Raw genomic sequence first — 20,738 nt, 5'->3', positions numbered from 1 at the left:
GGGCCAGAAGGTGGATGAGCCACAATAGAAGGCAGAAGTTACCTGGTGCTGGAAGACCTCGAGAGCGTTTGTCTGGTTTAATTTGGTATCGGAGACAGCCTTGAATATTATGAGATATTGTAGCCGGTTGTCATCGAACTTTTTCTCCTGGTTTGGCTCAGTCTGGCAATTCCCGCTTCAAGTCTCTATACCCTGACTGCTTATAAAGTTAGAATTTGAATTAAGTGGCACTGATGAGTGCTCGAAGAACTCGGCAAGACTTAAAGGTGTTTTCTCTATGTTAGTCTACACACTTTAAGAATACAGACTTTGAGTTTCCAAGAAAGCTATACACAGGTTAAACCACCGGTTTCAAAAAGTCAAAGAGAACTCTTTTCCTTTAAATCCCTGAGATTTGGACGAGTCGTTCACGCTTTGGGTAGTTCCCCTTCCGGTGTCGCCACTTACCTTGGGCCTACTTTTATTGCGGAGGCTTCCATTGGATGCCAGAGTCCTCGCCTCCCTAAACTCCCGCCAGGACTGGTTGTTTCATTTCTGGTCTTGGCGTCTGATTGGTTGTCTGAGCTCGTCCGGCGATTGGATGTCGGGAGTTAAGGGGTGGGAGGCGGGAATTCGTCCGGGAGAGCGTGGTTGAGGGGACTGATGAGGGTTGGAGGGGAAAGCTAGAGCCGCCCGGAGCCCGCGACCAGGCATAGATGGTAGCAGCCCCCTGAGGGAGAGAAAGAGGCTTGTGACCTTTCTTCTTTGTCAGCGCTCCACTGTATTTTTTTTTTTTTTCGGATATAGTTTTCCTTTTCTTCTGTGAAGGAAAAGGTTTCCTTTTCTTCTGCCTAGCCCTGTAGGCGTTTCTTCGGTTTTCCCCTGGACAGGCAAGTCTGTCTCCCTTGCCCGGGAGTGCGCGAAATCTGCGGGAAGGCTGCTTCCGCTTTCGCCCTACCGCCTTGCTGGCTGGTCGGTGTTGATTGGATCACTAGGGCGTCTGGAATCTCTGCGGGCTGAGGGGGAGGAAAGTATGAGGACGGAAACCTGGGGAGAAGGGGAGCCTGTCCTCCCTTGATGGGAGCGGAGGCCCGTTAGGCGGCCGGGAGCGACAGGCAGATACCTGTGGTTTGTTTTGGTTTTGTTTATTTTACTCAGTGTGCGTCGGAAGCTACCCCATTTTGAGATGCCTGTTGCCACAACTGGGGCGGGGGATGGATTGATTTGAAGGTCATATCTGAGTAACTAGACCAGCTTTGAGTTGTTGGTTCAGATTAAGGGGTTAGATTCCACCAAATTTCATTCTCAGAGCTTCACAGAATCACAAGATATTAGGACTGGAAAATACTTTAGAATAGTGGTTCTTCTTTTGGAACACATAGGCTATGGTTAAGGTTATAATTGGTTTTCTAATCTATTACACTGTTATTTCAACCATCCCTCCATCCCCAGTTTGAGTTTACAAGTTTTTTTTCACTATTGCAAAGTGGTACCGATGTATATCAGTCCCTCCCTACCCCGCCCCTTTTCAGTTATTTCCTCAGGATATATTTCTGGGAATGAGAAGTATGTAGACCCTTTATAGAAAATTCAGTCATGCACAGAAACTTCATAGATCCCAGTTTCTGGATTATATATGTCGTAGGTTAAGAAAAGGTGGTTTAGAATTGTATCTATGTATCTTAGGTTAAGAAAAGGTGGTATAAAGTATATCATTTCCTCTGTGTACCCATACTGAAGTTTGGGTACATTTCTGTACATTGTTATTCTTAATTCAGTGCCTGGCTAATTTTCATGAAAACCCGATCAGGTGGGTAGTATTATTTCCATTTCACAGATGAAGAAATAAGCTCTGAGAGGTTAAGTGATACACACAGAGGAATTTAAATGTAGGTTTGCCTTACTCCAAACTCATCTTCTTTTCATTATACCCCCCTGACCTTTAAATAAGAATTATTGGGCACCTACTAAGTGTCAGGCCATTGTTATTACAGATAAGGATCTTAGTCTGTAGAAGTGAAGAGACATGATCAAGGTAACATATCTGAGTTGTTTTCAGAGCCTGGTCTAGAACCTGTACTTTCTAGTTCCTAGTCCACAGCTTTGGCAGAGCATGGATGAAAATTGACATTTGTCAGATTCCAAGACATGCTCTCAACTGTTGTGATTTATAAGACTAGGAAATTTTTTTTACTTCCATTTGTTTTGTTTAAACATTTATTCCAATTTTTATTTCCAGACATCTGTCCTAATGTTGGGTATCTGGTTTTCTTTGAATGGTGTTGTTTCAATATTGATTTTCATTTCTGTTGCAGTTAGGAATCTGAAGTAAAGAATAAAGCATGATGGCTTCAATGTGGTCTGAATATACAATTGGTGGGGTGAAAATTACCTTTCCTTATAAAGCTTACCCATCACAGCTTGCTATGATGAATTCTGTAAGTATTTTTTTTTTTTAATGTTTTATTTATTTTTGAGAGAGAGAGCATGAGTGAGGGAGGGACAAAGAGAAAGGGGGACAGAAGATCTCAAGAGGGATATACCCTGAGAGCAGCAAGCCTGATGCAGGGCTCGAACTCATAGACTATGAGATCATGACTTGAGCCGAAGTCAGACGCTCAACCAACTGAGCCACCCAGGCGCCCCCTGTAAGTATTTTTCAGTAGTTATTTTAAGTCTTTATTAAGATACATATGTTTATAATTCATAAGGTTACATTCATTTTCTCAGATAGTAAATGGATTGAAAATATTTGCCTGCTTCTTTGAAGAACATCTAACCCTTGGAAAAATAATACCACTGCTAAACCATATATGTCCTTGGATATAATGGAGGCAAAGGAGAACATTCTGAAAAATATTCTCAGCTCATTTGGAACTTCTATTTACTTTGCAGAATTACTGCTTTCTATGAAGTATTTGCTGTCTATTACACAGACTAGCATATTTTTTTGAGACTGTTCATATAGGCAATATGCAAACTTAAGGAAACCAACTGTGTTAAATCTTAATATTTTACTATATTTACTTTATACCTTGTTTACGAGTGTAATAGAGTATTTTACGTAGTTTAAATGTTACATAATGATACGATACTATACCTATCTTTGTGCAGAACTTTTTTTTCTCTTGACATATTTAAAATGTAGGCCTGGTGATTGTTAATCCATTTTACATGCTATATAGTATTCCATTATATGAGTATACCAGAATTTTTTTTTTCTATTTTCCTTTTGATAGACTTCTAAATTGTTTACATTCTCTAGCAATTATAAACAATGTTGCTATGAACTTTATTATTCATGTTTCCTTGTGTTCATGTGGGTAAAATTTGGAGTATATACATAGTACTGTACATGCTGGAGTTGGGTATCTTCAACTTTATTAGGAATCATTAGTTTTTGTGCAAAGTGTACAGGGGTGCCTGAGTGGCTCAGTTGGTTAAGCATCCAACCCTGGGTTTCAGCTCAGGTCATGATCTCACAGTTCATGAGTTTGAGCTCCGTGTTGGTCTCTGTGCTGCCACTATGGAGCCTGCTTGGGATTCCCTGTCTTTCTCTGCCTTTCCCTCACTTGCGTGCTCTCTCTCTCTCTCTCTCTCTCAAAATAAATAAATAAACTTAAATAACAACAATAACAACAGAAACCAAAGTGGTTATAACAGTTTACACTCCCATGAGCAGTAGCCTCCCTTGTTTTTATCAAAAATATTCATGTACTATATTCTAGTTTTACAGAAACCGTTAAGGCACAAATTGCTTTTTTTCATTTCTTTTTTGCTTGATATGCTTTTTAGGGCCATCATAATTTTAGGGAGAGATATAAAGGAATAAAGTTTATATTTCACTAAACATGGGTTCTTGCTTCTGCTCTTGCTGTGCTCCCTTAAGTACAACCTTATTTCTCGTTGTATTTGTACTTCTCCTGGAGAGATACCCTATGAAGTAAATTGCTTATTGATTTTTTCATTGTTTTTGTGTCCATAGATTGTCAGAGGATTAAATAGTAAGCAACATTGTTTACTGGAGAGCCCTACAGGAAGTGGGAAAAGTGTAGCCCTACTTTGTTCTGCTTTAGCATGGCAACAATCTTTTAATGGTAAGTAGTTGTTGATATTTTCAGGTTCCTTACTGGGACCTGAAAAAAATATTTTAATAAATTACTTTTTATCCTGAATGGTTCAACCATGTTCTAGCTAATTTAAGTGTGGATTCTCTTTTAAGATATTTCTTTATAAGTTAAATATCTTCCAAAAGAGTTTCAATAGAGCAAAATATGTTCAGTTAATTCTAAAACAATTTTGAGCATAATGTAGTCCTTTATTTGATGATTCATAGTATGCACAGGAATCTTGGAATGCTTAGAGTTATCATTATGAAAATGATTATGATAATCTGTATTTAAAAGATGCAATTGGCCTGTAATGGTGTATAATATACACAAATAATTTGAGTAAATCCTTTAATGTATTTGCTTATCTGTCCCTTCCTCACAACATTAGAACATGGAATATATAAAGGAAACATTCTAATCAATTTTTCTACTTGTTTGGATGCTATATAAGCAAAAGTTTATTGTAATATTGTTTTCATGAATACATATTTTTTTTTCCATTACTTTTATTTGCTAACAAAGGCCTAGTATATTGACTTTTATAAAAGACTAGCTGATGTACATAATGAATCCGAAATGCAGTATTGGATATGTTTTAGTTACATAATTAAATGGATTTGACCTAAAGTATTAGGAGAATTTAAAGTTAACCAGGAGTGTGTGTAGGTATGTATATATGTTTTTATATGTGTGTCTTTTGAAGGGAAATCTACTTATAAGACTCTTAAAAATGAACAGTAAATATTTTATAACTTTTGTTCATTCTGATTGTCACTGATAATCTTTGGGGAAAAATGAGATAATCTGTTAATAATTTAAAATTTTAGTGGGAGACCAAAAAGTAGAATTAGTAGTATTTATGTAGTACAGATGGGAAAATAATGTCATTACTGCTTATAGAGAATAATTATTCACCTTTTTTTTTTTTTTTTTTTTTAGTGTCTATGAATTGTGTATTTATACATGTAGGCACACAATGTAGACCAATTATAATTTTGTGTTTTATTTAAGTATTAAAATTACCTGTTTTATTTAGTTTGAATATTGACCTTAAAGTATATTTTAATACATGTATCAGAATTGATACATCATGAAGCATGTTTCTATTTGAAATAGATGTAAAAAGTGGAAATGACTTAACCCTTATATGTCATGTTATTTGATGTATTGAGCTTTCAATTTCTTCATTTAAGGAAATAGCAGTAATTAAGAGTATACTTTAGGTCTTTATTTTAATCTTCCCTGCTTGATATTTTAATAAAACTTGATATAAATGAGTACTTGAGTGGTTAACATTATCTTTGACTATTACTAGATTTTTGCAATTATGTAAATTGATAACTCCCTCTATAAGTATTTCTGGCATAAGTGTTTCTTGCCTGTTGTAATTTGATCCTGGAGATAGGTTGACCAACTTGCCCAGATCTGCCAGGTACTTTTCTAGTTTTAGGACTGAGAATCTTGTTTCCTAGGAAACCTCCCAATCCTGGGCAGATTGGGTGGTTGCTCATCTGAGTTGCAGAAGATTATGAATGTTTGTTAAATTAGGAATATTACAAATTGAGATTCTTTCATTTTTAGGAAAGCCGGTGGACAAAAGCTTAAGTAAAAAAGCTGAGGAACCATTGTCATGTTGTTGTGCATGCCATTCAAAGAATTTTACAAACATTGACTTGAAACAAGGAACTTCACATCATTTCAATTGTCCAAGTACACCACCTTCTGAAAGATATGGCACTTCATCAACTTGTCAAGGTAGTTTATACTTTGCCTGGCTCTTTTGATATCTGTGGTAGCCTTAATTATTGCTGTTATTAGATTTATCTAAGATAAATTTGGTTAGCATAATGGATTATGTATCTCCACCTAATTCTCTGGAATTATTTTCAGATAACACACAGAGTAGTCAGATATCCTTGGACTATTGTATTCTTGGCTTGACTTTTAATTTATTCAGACATTTTGCTGGTTTAAATCATTTTTTGAAGAAGGCAGTGCACAATTAATGATATTTAGAAATTGATCTTATTTGTGGTCAGTATTGTTATAGTTTAAAAAAACAATACTGATTTGTATTGTAAGACAAAATCAGTTAGCCTCTTTCGTTTATCTTTATGAATTTGCCTGAACTTCTGAGGCCAGTATATCCTCTCTGAGACTTTTTTTTTTAAGTACATTAGTTTTTTTTTTTTTAATTGAAGTATAGTTGACACACTGTATTACGTACATTAGTTTCAAGTGTGCAACATAGTGATTCAACAAGTCTAGGCATTATTCTGTGCTCACCACAAGTGTATCTACCATTGTCACTTTAATGCTATTATAATACCATTGATTAGATTCCCTGTGCTGTACCCTTTATCCCTGTGACGTATTCATTCTGTAACTGGAAGCCTGTATGTCCCACTTCTCTCTGGCAGCCATCAGTTTGTTCTCTGTGTTTATGGGTCTGTTTCTGCTTTTCATTTATTTATTCAATTGTTTTGGTTTTTAGATTCCCCATATAAGTGAAATCATGTGGTTTTTATCTTTCTCTCACTTATTTCACTTAGTATAATACCCTCTAGGTCCATTCATGTTGTCACAAATGGCAAGATTTCATCCTTTTTTAAGGCTGAATAGAGAATCAGGTAAATTTTAAATATGATCCTTTACTAGTTCTTACTAGATTTATTTAAGAGAAGTATACTAAGAGACACCTGGCTGGCTCAGGCAGTGGAGGGTCCAATTCTTGCTTTCAGCTCAGGTCATGATCTCATGGTTCATTGATTTGAGTTCTGCTTCAGGCTCTGCACTGACAGTGCAAAGTCTACTTGGGATTCTCTCTCTCCTTCTCTCTGTCCCTCACCTGTTCTCTCCCAAAATAAACTTAAAAAAAAAGAGAGAGAAATATACTAAGAATATCACAAGATTATTAATATTTAAAAGGATTTCTTTGGCTTTGAGTATATGGGAATGGTTAACCATTATTTGCCTAAGCTGAAAACCTAGGAAATATCCTGTATGCCTTGTTCTTCCATATTTCTCCATGCAAACCTCTATCTCCATTGATACTTCCTTAGTGCCAACTACAATGTTTAGTTTAGAGCATGCATTAACTTCTTGTACTGCTTTCACTCATGCCATTCTTTAATCACTGGTAGGAAGAGAGAGGTTGCTATGATTGATTTAAGTCTAAATAGTATCCATTTCCTAAAATCAGGGTTTTGGAGTCATCTTCCCCTAAAACACATGACTGTGGGGGCGCCTGGGTGGCTCAGTCGGTTGGGTGATCGACTTCGGCTCAGGTCATGATCTCGCAGTCTGTGAGTTCGAGCCCCGCATCAGGCTCTGTGCTGACAGCTCAGAGCCTGGAGCCTGTTTCAGATTCTGTGTCTCCCTCTCTCTCTGACCCTCCCCCGTTCATGCTCTGTCTCTCTATGTCTCAAAAATAAATAAACGTAAAAAAAAAAATAAAAAAAAAATTTATAAAAAATAAAATAAAAAATAAAAAGCTTTAAAAAAACAAAAAACACATGACTGTGTGGAGGAGGGTAGCTGTTTGAACTAAAGTAAGATTCTGTTAGGAATGAGGAAGAAGTAGTTGAATACATGCTAGAGAGGTGATCATTAATGTTGTCTACACTATTCTTTTAAATTTATTCTTTAATTTTTTTTTTCTAAGTTTATTTTTGAGGGAGAGAAACAGAGCATGAGTAGGGGAGGACCAGAGAGAGAAGGAGACACAGAATCTGAAGCAGGCTCCAGGCTCTGAGCTGTCAGCACAGAGCCCGATGTGGAGCTTGAACTCATGGCCTGCGAAGTCGTGACCTGAGCCAAAGTGAGATGTTCAACTGACTAGGCCACCCAGGTGCCCCAATGTTTGTTTGTTTGTTTGTTTGTTTGTTTGTTTGTTTATTTTTCAACGTTTATTTATTTTTGGGACAGAGAGAGACAGAGCATGAACGGGGGAGGGGCAGAGAGAGAGGGAGACACAGAATCGGAAACAGGCTCCAGGCTCTGAGCCATCAGCCCAGAACCTGACGTGGGGCTTGAACCCACAGACCGCGAGATCGTGACCTGGCTGAAGTCGGACGCTTAACCGACTGCGCCACCCAGGCGCCCCTGTTTCTTTATTTTTGAGAGAGAGAGAGAGAGACAGAGTATGAGTGGCATAGGGGCAGAGAAGAGAGAGAGAGACACACACACAGAATCCAAAGCAGGCTCCAGGCTCCCGGCTCCCAGCTGTCAGCACAGAGCCAGATACGGGTTTTGAACCCACAAACCGTGTGATCGTGACCTGAGCTAAAGTCAGATGCTTAACCAACTGTCCCACCCAGGTGCCCCAGTGTTGTCTACACTATTTTGACCCTTAGCCCTTTTGACTTTCTTTCCATTCCTTAAGAGGGTTATGCTTTCTCTTGCCTTAGAGCCTTTGTTTATAGTGTCTCTTCTGAGGAAAATCCCATTTTCAGTTTGTTTTCCTGCTTTTCCTTTAGGTCTCAGCTTAAATGTCACTTCCTTGAAGGAGCCATACTGACCTTTCTATCAGACTAGATTTGGTTTCTGTATTATGTTCTGTCCTCTCACTGTGTACCTCTCCTTTATAGCACTTGTCATAGTTTTATTATCCATATGTCTGTATTCATCATTTATCAATCTCAGCTTCCCCTAGCAAACTATGTACTCCATGAGGTCAGGGACCATGTCAGTTTGCTTATCATTGAATCTTTAGTGCCTAGCAGAGTGCCTGGCATATAGTAGGTGCTAGCTAAAGATTTATTGTATGAATGAGTGGAATTGACTTTGAGATAATTATAGGAACTTTGGTTTATCTTTATATACAACCTGGGTTTTTTTTTTATTTTTTTACGTTTCTTTTGAGAGAGAGAGAGAGAACGAGCATGCACAAGTGGGAGGGGCAGAGAGAAGGAGAGACAGAATCCCAAGCAGACTCCATACCACTAGCCCAGAGCCCGATGCAGGGCTCTAAATTACAAACTATGAGATCATGGCCTGAACTGAGATCAAGAGTCAGGCCCTTAACTGACTGAGCCATGCAGGCGCCCCTATAAAACCTGTATTTTTTAAGAAAACAGCCTTATTGAAATATACCTGACATGACTATATATATGCATGGTAGGTACACTTTGATAAATTTTGACATAGGTGTACCTTCATTAAACTTTCAGCAGCATCAAGATAGTGAACATATCCATCACCTTCAAAAGTTTTCTTATGCCCCTTTGTTATCCCTCTTTCCCAACCCTCCATGATTCACTCTCCCCAAACAACCACTGATTTGCTTTCTGTCAGTATAGATTAGTTTGAATTTTCTGGAATTTATATAAATGGAATCATAGTTTGTACACTTATTTTATCTAGCCTCTTTCACTTAACATAATTCTTTTGAAATTCATCCATGTTGTTGAATGTATCAACGCTTTGTTCCTTTTTATTGTTAAGTAATTTTCTATTGTATGGATATACTACAAATGGTTTCTCCAGTCTCCTGTTGATTTATATTTGAGTTGTTTCTATTTTTAAGCTATTATATATAAAGCCACTATGAGTATTTGTGTATAAGTCTTTGTTATGGACATATATGCTTTCAGTTTTCTTGACTAAATACTTAGAAGTGATAGGACGAGATCATTTATGTTTAACTTTTTAAGAACCTTACAGACTGTTTCCCAAAGTGGTTTTACCTTCTTACATTCTCACCAGCAGTGGTTGGGAGTTCCCAATTCTTTATATCCTTTCCAGCACTTTTTGCCATTCTAATAGGTATGTGGTAGTATCCCATTGTGGTTTTAATTTACATTTCCCTAATCACTTGTGACAGTTGAGCATAATTTCATGTGCTTATTAGCCTTCTATGTTATCTTCTCTTATTTTTAAGCTTTTTGTTTTTTTTTTTTTTTAAATAAAGAGAGTACACTATGTGAGCAGGGGAGGGGCAGAGAGAGGGAGAGAGAGAATCCCAACCAGGTTCTGTGCTGTTAGCACAGAGCCCAACTCGGGGCTCCATCCTTGATCCTGATCCCAGGAACCGTGAGATCATGACCTGAGCCAAAACCAGCAGTCGGATATGGATGCTTAACCGACTGAGCTACCCAGGTGCCCCTCTTTTTATATGTTTATTGAGCGTTTGAATATCCTCTTCAATGAATTGCCTATTTAAGTTGTTTGCCCATTTTTCTATTGGGTTGTTTCTTACTGATTTCTAGGAGGTGTGTTTTGTGTTTTTTTTAAATTCTAGATAGGTCTTATTTCTTTATAATTTTATACTTTAAAGACTTAACCCCTTCGATAAACTTCTTGCGCACTGCCCTGCTATAAAGGACAGGAAGAGGGGCGCCTGGGTGACTCAGTCGGTTAGGCGTCTGACTTCGTCTCAGGTCATGTTTTGATGGTTCATGGTTCAAGCCCCATGTTGGGCTCTATGCCGACAGCTCAGAGCCTGGAGCCTGCTTCCGGTTCTGTGTCTCCCTCTCTCTGGCCCTCCCCTGCTCATGCTTTGTCTCACTCTCTCTCTCAAAAATAAATAAACATTAAAAAAAAAAAAAGGACCGGAAGATAAGTCTTTTTTATATGCAGGTAATGTGATTTTTTTTTTTTTTTTTTAACGAATTGGGTTTAATCTTATTTGGCACATGGCAATTTAATTTTTCTAAAACTAAATTAATTGCTTTTGGTAGATGCTTCCTACCCTTTAATGGGCCCATACAAATTTGCCCCTTGATTTATTAGGGGCAGAGTTTCTCAATAATGGCACTATTATATTTTGAATGGGATAATTGTTTGTTATGAGGACTGTCCTATGCATTGTGGGATGTTTAGTAGCGTCTCCTAGGACTCAACCCACTAGATGCCAGTAGTATCTGGCATTTTGTGACAGCCAGAAATGTCTGTGTCCAATGTCCCTGCGGGACATTGTTAAAATTGCTCTAGTTTGGAACCACTGATCTAGATTCATTTTGTGGGTATTTTACCAGTTTGATCAGAAATTGCAGAGCTCAAAATTACATGTCTTTTCTAAAATATATATGGAAATGCAGAGGACTAAGAATAGCCAAGACATTTCTCAAGAACCAGTGATAAAAACAGTTTATAGTGATTAAAACAGTTTAGTATTAGCATAGTGTAAAACCAGTGTAAAACAATAGGAAACCCAGATTCATTTCTATATGTATCTAGAAACTTGATTATTTATTGAAGTGCTTCTACAGAGTAGAGGCCTAAGGAGGGACCTTTTTAAAATTGGTACTTAGATATCCATATGGAAAAAAATGTAGATTTTTTTTTTTTTAATTTGAGAGAGACAGAGAGATAGCATGAAGGGGGGAGAGGGGCAGAGAGAGAGAATCTTAAGCAGGTTCTGTGCACAGCTCCGAGGCCTGCATGGGGATCAATCCCAATGCCCTGGAATCATGACCTGAGCTGGAATCAAGAGTCAGATGCTCAACCAACTAAGTCACCCAGACACCCCTCCATATGGAAAAAAAATTTAAATTGGTGTCCTACTTACTTCATGCACAAAAATTGATTCCAGATAGATTAAAAACCTAGTCATGAAAGGTTTTTTGTGGTTTCACATTTTAGGATTATTTGTTCTAGTTCTGTGAAAAATGCTGTTGGTATTTTGATAGGGATTGCATTAAATCTGTAGATTGCTGTGGTTAGTATAGACATTTAAACAATATTTGTTCTTCCAGCTCATGAGTATGTCTTTCCATTTCTTTGCATCATTTTGAATTTCTTTCATCAATGTTTTATACTTTTCAGAGTACAGCTCTCTCACTTCTTTGGTTAAGTTTATTCCTAGATATTTTATTGTTTTTGGTGCAACTGTAAGTGGGATTGTTTTCTTAATTTCACTTTGTGCTGTTTCATTATAAGTGTATAGGAATGCAACAGATTTCTGTACATTGATTTTGTATCCTGTGAATTTATTGAATTCATTTATCAGTAGTTTTTTGGTGGAGTCTTAGGGTTTTCTGTATGTTATAGTATTATGTCATCTGCAAATAGTGAAAGTTCTACTTCTTATCAATTTTGATGTCTTTTATTTCTTTAGATTGTCCAATTGCTGTGGCTAGGACTTCCAGTACTATGTGAATAAAGGTGGTTACACTTGTTCCTGACCTTTAGGGAAAAGCTCTTAGTTTTTCATCACTGAGTATGATGTTGACTGTGGGTTTTTCATATAAGGCCTCATATTGAGATATGTACTCTCTAGACCTACATTGCAGAGGATTTTTATCATGAATGGATGTTGTACTTTGTCAAATGCTTTTTCTGCATCTTTTGAAGTGATCATATGGCTTTTATCCTTTCTCCTATTGATGTGACATATGACATTGATTGTTTTGCTTCGATAGCCAAAGCAATCTTGAAAAAGAAAAACAAAACTGGAGGTATCACAATTCCACAGTTCAAGTTATATTACAAAGCAGTAGCAATTAAAATAGTATGATACTGGCAAAAAATACACACATAGCTACATGGAATACAACAGAAAACCCAGAAATAAAATTATGTGGATAATCTTGACAAAGGAGGAATGAGTATATACTGGAAAAAAGACCATCTCTTCACCAAATAGTGTTGGGAAAACTAGACACCCCCATGCAAAAGAAAAACTGGACCATTTTCTTTCACCATACACAAACACTCAAAATGGATCAAAGGCCTAAATGTAAGACCTGAAACCATAAACTTGAAGAGAGCACAGGCAATAATCTTTGACATCAGCCATAGCAATGTTTTTCTAGATTTGCCTCCTGAGGCAACAGAAATAAAAGCAAAAATAAACTATTGGAATTACACCAAAATAAAAATTTTCTGCACAGTAAAGGAAACAACCAACAAAACTAAAACGTAACCTACTTCTCCTATAGTAGAAGATATTTGCAAATGACATAACTGACAATGGGTTAGTATCCAAAATACAGGAACTGATACAACTCAATACCCAAAAGAGAATCCAATTAAAAAATGAGCAGAAGACATGAACAGATATTTCTCCAAAGAAGACAGACAGATAGATGGCCAACACACATGAAAAGATGCTCAACATCACTCATCATCAGGGAAATGCAAATCAAAACCACAATATCACTTCATATCACTTCATACCTGTCAGAATAGCTAAAATCAAAAACACAAGAAACAACAGGTGTTGGTGAAGATATGGAGAAAAAGAAACCCTCTTGCATTGTTGGTGAGAATGCAAATTGGTGCAGCCACTCTGGAAAACAGTATGGAAGTTCTTCAAAAATTAAAAATAGAAATACCCTATAGTCCTGGAATTGCACTACTGAGTGTTTACCCAAAATATATAAAAACACTAATTCAGAGGTATACATGCACCCTTATGTTTATTGAAGCATTGTTTGCAATAGCCAAGCTCTGAAAGCAGCCCAAGTGTCTGTAGATAGATGAATGGATAAAGAAGATGTGGTATGTAAATACAATCGGAAATTATTCAGCCATAAAAAGAATGAAAGTGGGGCACCTGGGTGGCTCAGTCGGTTGAGCATCTGACTTTTGGCTCAGGTCGTGATCTTACTGCTGGTGTGTTTGAGCCCAATATCAGGCTTGCGCTGACAGCTTGGAGCCTGCTTCGGATTCTGTGTCTCCCTCTCTCTCTGCCCTTCCCCCACTCGCACTCTGTCTCTCTCTGCCTCTGAAAAACAAAGAAATGTAATAAAAAAAAAATGAAATTTTGCCATTTCCAACAACATAGAGCTAGAGAGTATAATGCTAAGTCAGTTAAAGAAAGACAAATACCATATGAAATCATTCACATGTGGAATTTAAGAAATGAAACAAAGGAAAGCAAAGAGAAAAAAGACAAACCAAGAAAGAAGACCTTTTTTTTTTTTTTTTTTTTAAGCCAGTGAGGGTGTGTACACAGGCAAGCGGGGGAGAGTCAGAGGGAGAAAGAATCTTAAGTAGGCTTCACGTTCAGTGCAGAGCCCAATGCAGGGCTCAGTCCCACAACCCCGGGATCATGACCTGAGCCGAAATCAAGAGTTAGACACTCAACCGAATGAGCCACCCAGGCATCCCAAGAAACAGAATCTTTAATTTAAAAAAATTTTTTTATTAAACAAAATTTGTTTTCTTAATGTTTATTTATTTAGAGGGAGAGAGAGACAGAGTGTGAGCAGGCGAGGGTCAGAGAGAGGGGGAGACACAGAATCTGAAGAAGGCTCCAGGCTCTGAGCTGTTAGCATGGAGCCTGAAGTGGGGCTCAAACTCGTGAACCATGAGATCATGACCTGAGCCAAAGTTGGACGCTCAACCGACTGAGCCACCCAGGCGCCCCAAGAAACAGATTCTTAACTGTAGAGAACAAACTGATGGTTACCAGAGGGGGGTGAGTGGGATGGGGATAAAAGAGTACACTTACTGTGAGGAAAACAAAAAATAAATACTGGGAAAAAAAAGAAGAAAGAAAGAAGGAAGGAAGGGAGGAGGGAAGGGAAGAAGGAAAGGAAGGAAGGTTGGATGGATGGATGGATGGATGGATGGATGGATGGATGGATTTAGGCCAAAAGATTGATAGTGATTACCTCAGGGAGGAAGATTTACAGAAGTGAGAAGGTGGGGGAGGGAAGCAGATGGCATTTTACTTTTTCTTATTTATATTTCTGATTTGCTGAAATCTTTCATAATGAGCTTATATTAGTTGATAATTTTTTAAAACTTCAATGTATTGGGGGTACTTGGCTGGCTCAGCAGGTAGAGCATGCAGCTCTTGGTCTTGGGGTTATGAGTTCAAGTCCCATGTTGGGCATAGAGCTTACTTTAAAAAAAAAGTCAAAAAGTCATCTCGCTGGCTTAGTAGAGCATGCAACTCTTTTTTTTTTTTTTAATTTTTTTTTTCAACGTTTATTTATTTTTGGGACAGAGAGAGACAGAGCATGAATGGGGGAGGGGCAGAGAGAGAGGGAGACACAGAATCGGAAACAGGCTCCAGGCTCTGAGCCATCAGCCCAGAGCCCGACGCGGGGCTCGAACTCACGGACCGCGAGATCGTGACCTGGCTGAAGTCGGACGCTTAACCGACTGCGCCACCCAGGCGCCCCGAGCATGCAACTCTTGATCTCAGGGTTGTGAGTTTGAGTCCCATGTTGGGTGTAGAGATTACTTAAAAATAAAATCTTTAAAAAAATCCAGAATTTCAAGGTATTGGATTACATTGGAAACAGGTTTAGAATCGGTCCCATTGTTTACCTTGGGCATTTAACTCCATTTTCCTATGTATCAGTTTCCCCAATTGTAAACTAACAATTGCTATTTTATGCCATAGTAGCAGGAGCTGATCTATGTAAAACTTTTAGCATGCTGCCTGATACTAATAAAATTGAATTGTATAGGTCAAAAAAAAAAAAGACCTACATATAAAAGGCAAAACCATTAAGATTTTAGAATACAATGGTATTTAGACTATGTTCCTAAGAGTCTTGGGAAAAAACATGGCTTGTAGGGATAAGGGCACAATGAGTCAGGGAAGTTCTAGGTCTTTTATTCTGTTTTGGAAATTTTAAGCAATATTTATTTAAAAAATATAGTCCTCAGTAAAAGCTTGAGAATCAGTGCTATGTGGCATAGATTTACTTTGTTTTTACAGACTCAAACTTGGTTTTTGAAATCAGTATTGGACCTGCTTATAGGGCTTTCTTCTCTAATGGTCTATAAATCCTTTAAGGCAGAGGCTGTTTCTTTTTCATTGCTTTTCCATGGTTTCTGGAATTATATGGACTCAGTAAAATAAATGCTTGTTAAATGAATTCAAGCCCTAGAAGTGGAAGGAATGTATAGAGAAGAGTGGAAAGGAAGGAAGGTACTTTTCAGAACACTCACATTTAGGGAAAAGGAGAAACCCATGTATAGGAGCAGTTAAGTAAAGTGTTAACAGATATTAAGGAAAAAGGAAACGTATTTGTTATATTTCAAAAAGACAGTGTTCTGTTTTTCTGTATTCCTAGAGGTCATGCGATGGATTTTGGAGTCAAAGAGTCTGTCTTTGAGTCGTCAAGTATGTCAAGAGTCAGTCATATCCACGCTCTGCCTCTTACTAGCTATGTGATACTGGGCATATTAACTTCTTTAAAACCTAGTGTTCACATTTATTAAAAGGAGCTAATATTATTCGGTGATTAAGAGGTCACTGATGACCTTCAAGGTAGTGGGACTAAAAGGCAGATTATAGGAGCTTGATTTCGACTGTATTTTTAAGTGTAAAGAACATTTAGAAGCTTAGTGGAGAAGAAACATTGAGATACTGTAGAAAGATGTATATATAAATGAAATACTTTTCTTGGGAGAATCTTACAGATATCTATATCTATATAAATGTATATTTTTTAATTAAAAATTTGTTAAATGCTTATTTTTGAGAGAGAGACCGAGCATGAGCGGGAGAGGGGCAGAGAGAGAGGGAGACACAGAATCCTAAGCAGGCTCCAGGCTCTGAGCTGTCAACACAGAGCCTGACATGGGGCTCGAACTCATGAACCACGAGATCATGACCTGAACACTTAACTAACTGAGTCACCCAGGTGCCCTTATATATATATTTTAATGTTTATTTATTTTGAGAGAGAGAGAGGGGGGGGGAGGGGGGGCAGAGTTTCCAAAGCAAGCTCTGTGCTGACAGCAGAGAGTCCAATGTGGGGCTTGAACTTATAAATCTGTGAGATTGTGACCTAGCTGAAGTTGGATGCTCAACTGACTGAACCAGCCAGACACCCCTTACAGTTATATTTTTTAAACCGCATTATCGGGAGTGGTTTACAAAAGCATAAGCCTATTAAGAAATCAAAATTGGACTTTCCTGATGAAAGCATATTTCTCAAAATGTTATATCTTTGTTAAACTCAGTGGTAAATACATGCTTTTAAACATGTCCACCTTCTCATGTTTTAAAGTAAGGAAATTTTGAGTCTTAAACATCTTGGTTCTAATTTTTCCTGGAAAAATTGCCTAAGTGTCAGTTATTTATACTAATTTTTTATGACTTGTAGAAGACTCTCCTGAAAAAACTACGTTGGCTGCAAAGCTATCTGCCAAGAAACAGGCTTCCGTAAAAAGAGATGAAAATGATGATTTTCAAGTAGAGAAGAAAAGAATTCGACCCTTAGAAACTACACAGCAGGTAAACAATTTATTGGCAGTGAAATAGTACCATTAGAGCTGCACAAGGTAGTCAAGTATCAATCAAGTTTTCAATTGGCCCTTGTGCAATTTACTTGGGTCGTATCATAGATGTAAATTAAAGGATAAAATATTGTAACTTCATTTTATAATATTACTCATTGAAAAGAGTGTCATTATAATACATTATTCATAATATGTCTTTAAAGTACATGGTGCTTTCCTATATATGAGGAATTAGTTAAATATTTACTTAAGGCATAAATTGGTATATAGCTACTTTGTCCTTTTTATTTTTTTATTTTTTATTTTTTTAATGTTTATTTATTTTTTTTAAATTTTTTTTAACGTTTATTTATTTTTGAGACAGAGACAGAGCATGAACGGGGGAGGGTCAGAGAGAGGGAGACACAGAATCCGAAACAGGATCCAGGCTCTGAGCTGTCAGCACAGAGCCCGACGCAGGGCTCGAACTCACGGATCGTGAGATCATGACCTGAGCCGAAGTCGGCCGCTTAACCGACTGAGCCACCCAGGCGCCCCAATGTTTGTTTATTTTTGAAAGAGACAGAGACAGAGTGTGAGCGGGGGAGGGGCAGAGAGAAAGGGAAACAGAATCCGGAGCAGGTTCCAGGCTCTGAGCAGCTGTCAGCACACAGCTTGATGTGGGGCTCGAATTCACAAATGCGAGAGCATGGCCTGAGCCGAAGTTGGACGTATAACCGACTGAGCTACCCAGGTGCCCCTGTATATTTAAAAATTATTTGATTATTTCCAGTTAGAAAGAGTCATTTTTTTTTTTTTTTTTAATGCTGAACACATATAGAAAAACTACTTTTGACCTTCAGGAACAACTTGCCTGCTCAGACTTTTAGTTTGCATTAAACTTCATTTTGGTTCTGTGTTAACAGATAAGAAAGCGTCATTGTTTTGAAAAGGAAGTGCGTCATTTGGATGCAAAAGTTGCTTCAGGAAAGACCACAAAACTCAACTCTCCATTAGGAAAGATAAACTCCTTTTCTCCACAAAATGTATGTATTTATGCCATTGTTCAGTAAAGAAGGAAAATGTGGAATTTGCTAAACTCTTTTTTTTTTAAGGAATAGTATAATGCAAAGAATAGTAGAAAACAACTCAGAAGTCCTCAAAGTGCTGTCACATCTCTGCTACTAATGTGTGAGATAGGAAACCCTATTTTCTTTGTGCCCCACTTTCCTCATTTATAGAATGAAAGAATTGGACTAGAAAGAAATCTGAAAGGTTATTTTTCTCTTGTAGATTCTAATGTTGTGGACTATATTTCCCTATAATTCTTTCAGTGTCCTTTGGGCAGGCAGTTCTCAAGGAGTAGTCTAGGGAGTTTTGGAGATTACTGACATTTTTTCTCAGGCAGTGTGTGAGGTAAAAAGTATTTTCATAGTAATAATATGTTATTTGCCTTTTATAAGGGGCACCTGGTGGCTCAGTTGATTAAGCGTCTAACTTGATCTTAGCTCAGGTCTTGATCTCAGGGTTGTGAGTTCACGCCCCATGTTGGGCTCTGCACTGGGCATAGATCCTACTTTAAAAAAGTGATACCAATCTTTTTTTTTCTTTTTTTTTTCAGTTTATTTATTTACTTAAGAGTGTGTGCAAGCGAGGGAGGGATAGAGAGAGAGGGAGAGAGAGAATCCCAAGCAGGTTCTGTTCTGTCAGCATGGAACCTGAGGCAGGGCCCCACGAACCTCAAGATCAGGACCTGAGCTGATGTGGGACTCAATCTCATGAAATGTGAGATCATGACTTGAGCTGAAAGACCCAGATGCTTAACTGACTGAGCCACCCAGGCTCTACCCGCCCCCCCCCCCCCGCATAGTAGTTTTCTTCATTAATGAACAGCTAACAAAAGCCAGTTTCACCTGAGAATATCCTTGATGAAGCAGTAAAAATTACTAATTTTATTAACTCAGCCCTTGAGCTTTTTTAACATTCTGTGTGAAGAAGTGAGCAGTACTCAAAACATTTTGCATGCAGAATAGGATGATTATCTTGAGGAAAAGCACTTGTAGAATAGTTTGAATTGTTAGCTGAACTAGCTACATTTTTCATGGAACATTATTTTTACTTGAAAGAATGACTGACAGATAAACTATGGCAATTCTTGAAATAAAGTAAGCCTGATAAAATTTGATTGAAAATCAGAATTTTGAAAAACTGTATATGCCACTGTGAACTTGGCAGTTTATGGTACTTGTAGACTTTCCTAATGATATTGGTGGTGATATACAGTGTGACTTTTTGATATTATATAATGAAATGTATTACCATTTATAAGATCTGTAAAATCAGTGAACCAAATATTTTCTAAATAGCCTGTGCATGATATTATGAAATGATACCTGGAAAAGATCCATCCTAAGTGCAAGATAGACCAGTGGACCTTTTCTACCCCATCCCTCCACCTCCAGGCAACTCTAGGGTTTTTTTTTTTCCAGTCACTGTAGATTAGTTTTCATATCCATAGTTTTATATAAATGGAATCGTGCCTTTTTTTTTTAATTAAAAATTTTTAAATTAAATTTCAGATGTTGTGAATTTTACCTGCTGGGTGCTGGGTGTTGTTATATTTCTATAAATACTCTTGAATTTTATTCTGAGATACAGTTAAGTTACAGGGAATCAGCTTGATGCTTTTAATATGCTTCTAGGATTTGTTAGGTGGGATCTGAGCAGGGTTTAGTTGTGGGTTACCTCAGTAGAGGGTAGCTCCTTCTGAGTCCTCTACCTAATGCTCTATGAATTGTTAGGTTTTCTAGTCTGGCTGGTGGGAACAGGTACTGTTCCATGCCCTGTGTGAGTGCCTCATCATTTAGGGTGATTCTTTCTGCTCTCTTGGATTGTTTACTCACTCACATATGCTGACTAATACCCTGCTAGATATTTGAGAGGTCTGTCTGCAGATCTCTGGAATTCATTCTTTGTGCAGCTATCTCCACTTTAATATTCTTCCCTGTGAACTTTAGTCTTCCCATTTTTCTGGACTGAAGAGCAGAGTCTCTTCAATTCAGGTTTGCTGGGCTATATCTTGGTTCCCTCTCCCCATGGCACAGCCTAGAAACTCTCAAGGCAGTAAGCCTAGGCGATTATAGGACCTATTGCATTTATTTCCTATCTTTCAGGGATCACTCTTTCTTACCTGAAATCCTATATCTTAAAAACTATTGTTTCATATGTTCTGTCTGTACTTTTAATTTTTCAGGGAGGAGATGAAAAAACTCATTGACTCTGGGGACAAATTCTAGAAGTCCTTATTTTATTTTATTTTTTTAATGTTTTATTTATTTTTGAGAGAGAACGAGAGAAAGAAAGAGCAAGCGAGCAAACAGGTGAGGGGCAGAGAGAGAAGGAGACACAGAATCCGAAGCAGGTTCCAGGCTCTGAGCTGTCAGCACAGAGCCCGACATGGGGCTCAAACCCACAAACTGTGAGATCATGACCTGAGCCTAAGTCAGACACTTA

General features: G+C 37.8%; 1 protein-coding gene across 1 annotated transcript in view; it reads left to right on the top strand.

The window, feature by feature from the left end:
* The first annotated feature begins 493 nt into the window (after window positions 1-493).
* The window catches only part of BRIP1 (BRCA1 interacting helicase 1), a 207,437-nt gene continuing 187,192 nt past the window's right edge, over window positions 494-20,738 (top strand). Inside the window, 6 exon segments of the mRNA XM_019817574.3 lie at window positions 494-869; window positions 2,295-2,417; window positions 3,965-4,076; window positions 5,673-5,846; window positions 17,111-17,241; window positions 18,152-18,271. Of these exon segments, the coding sequence (XP_019673133.3) occupies window positions 2,322-2,417; window positions 3,965-4,076; window positions 5,673-5,846; window positions 17,111-17,241; window positions 18,152-18,271 (633 nt within the window). The 5' untranslated portion in view covers window positions 494-869; window positions 2,295-2,321.

The sequence above is a fragment of the Felis catus genome, chromosome E1 (genome assembly GCF_018350175.1).
Source record: "Felis catus isolate Fca126 chromosome E1, F.catus_Fca126_mat1.0, whole genome shotgun sequence".
Taxonomy (NCBI): domain Eukaryota; kingdom Metazoa; phylum Chordata; class Mammalia; order Carnivora; family Felidae; genus Felis; species Felis catus.
This window is presented reverse-complemented; position numbering and strand designations above follow the sequence as displayed.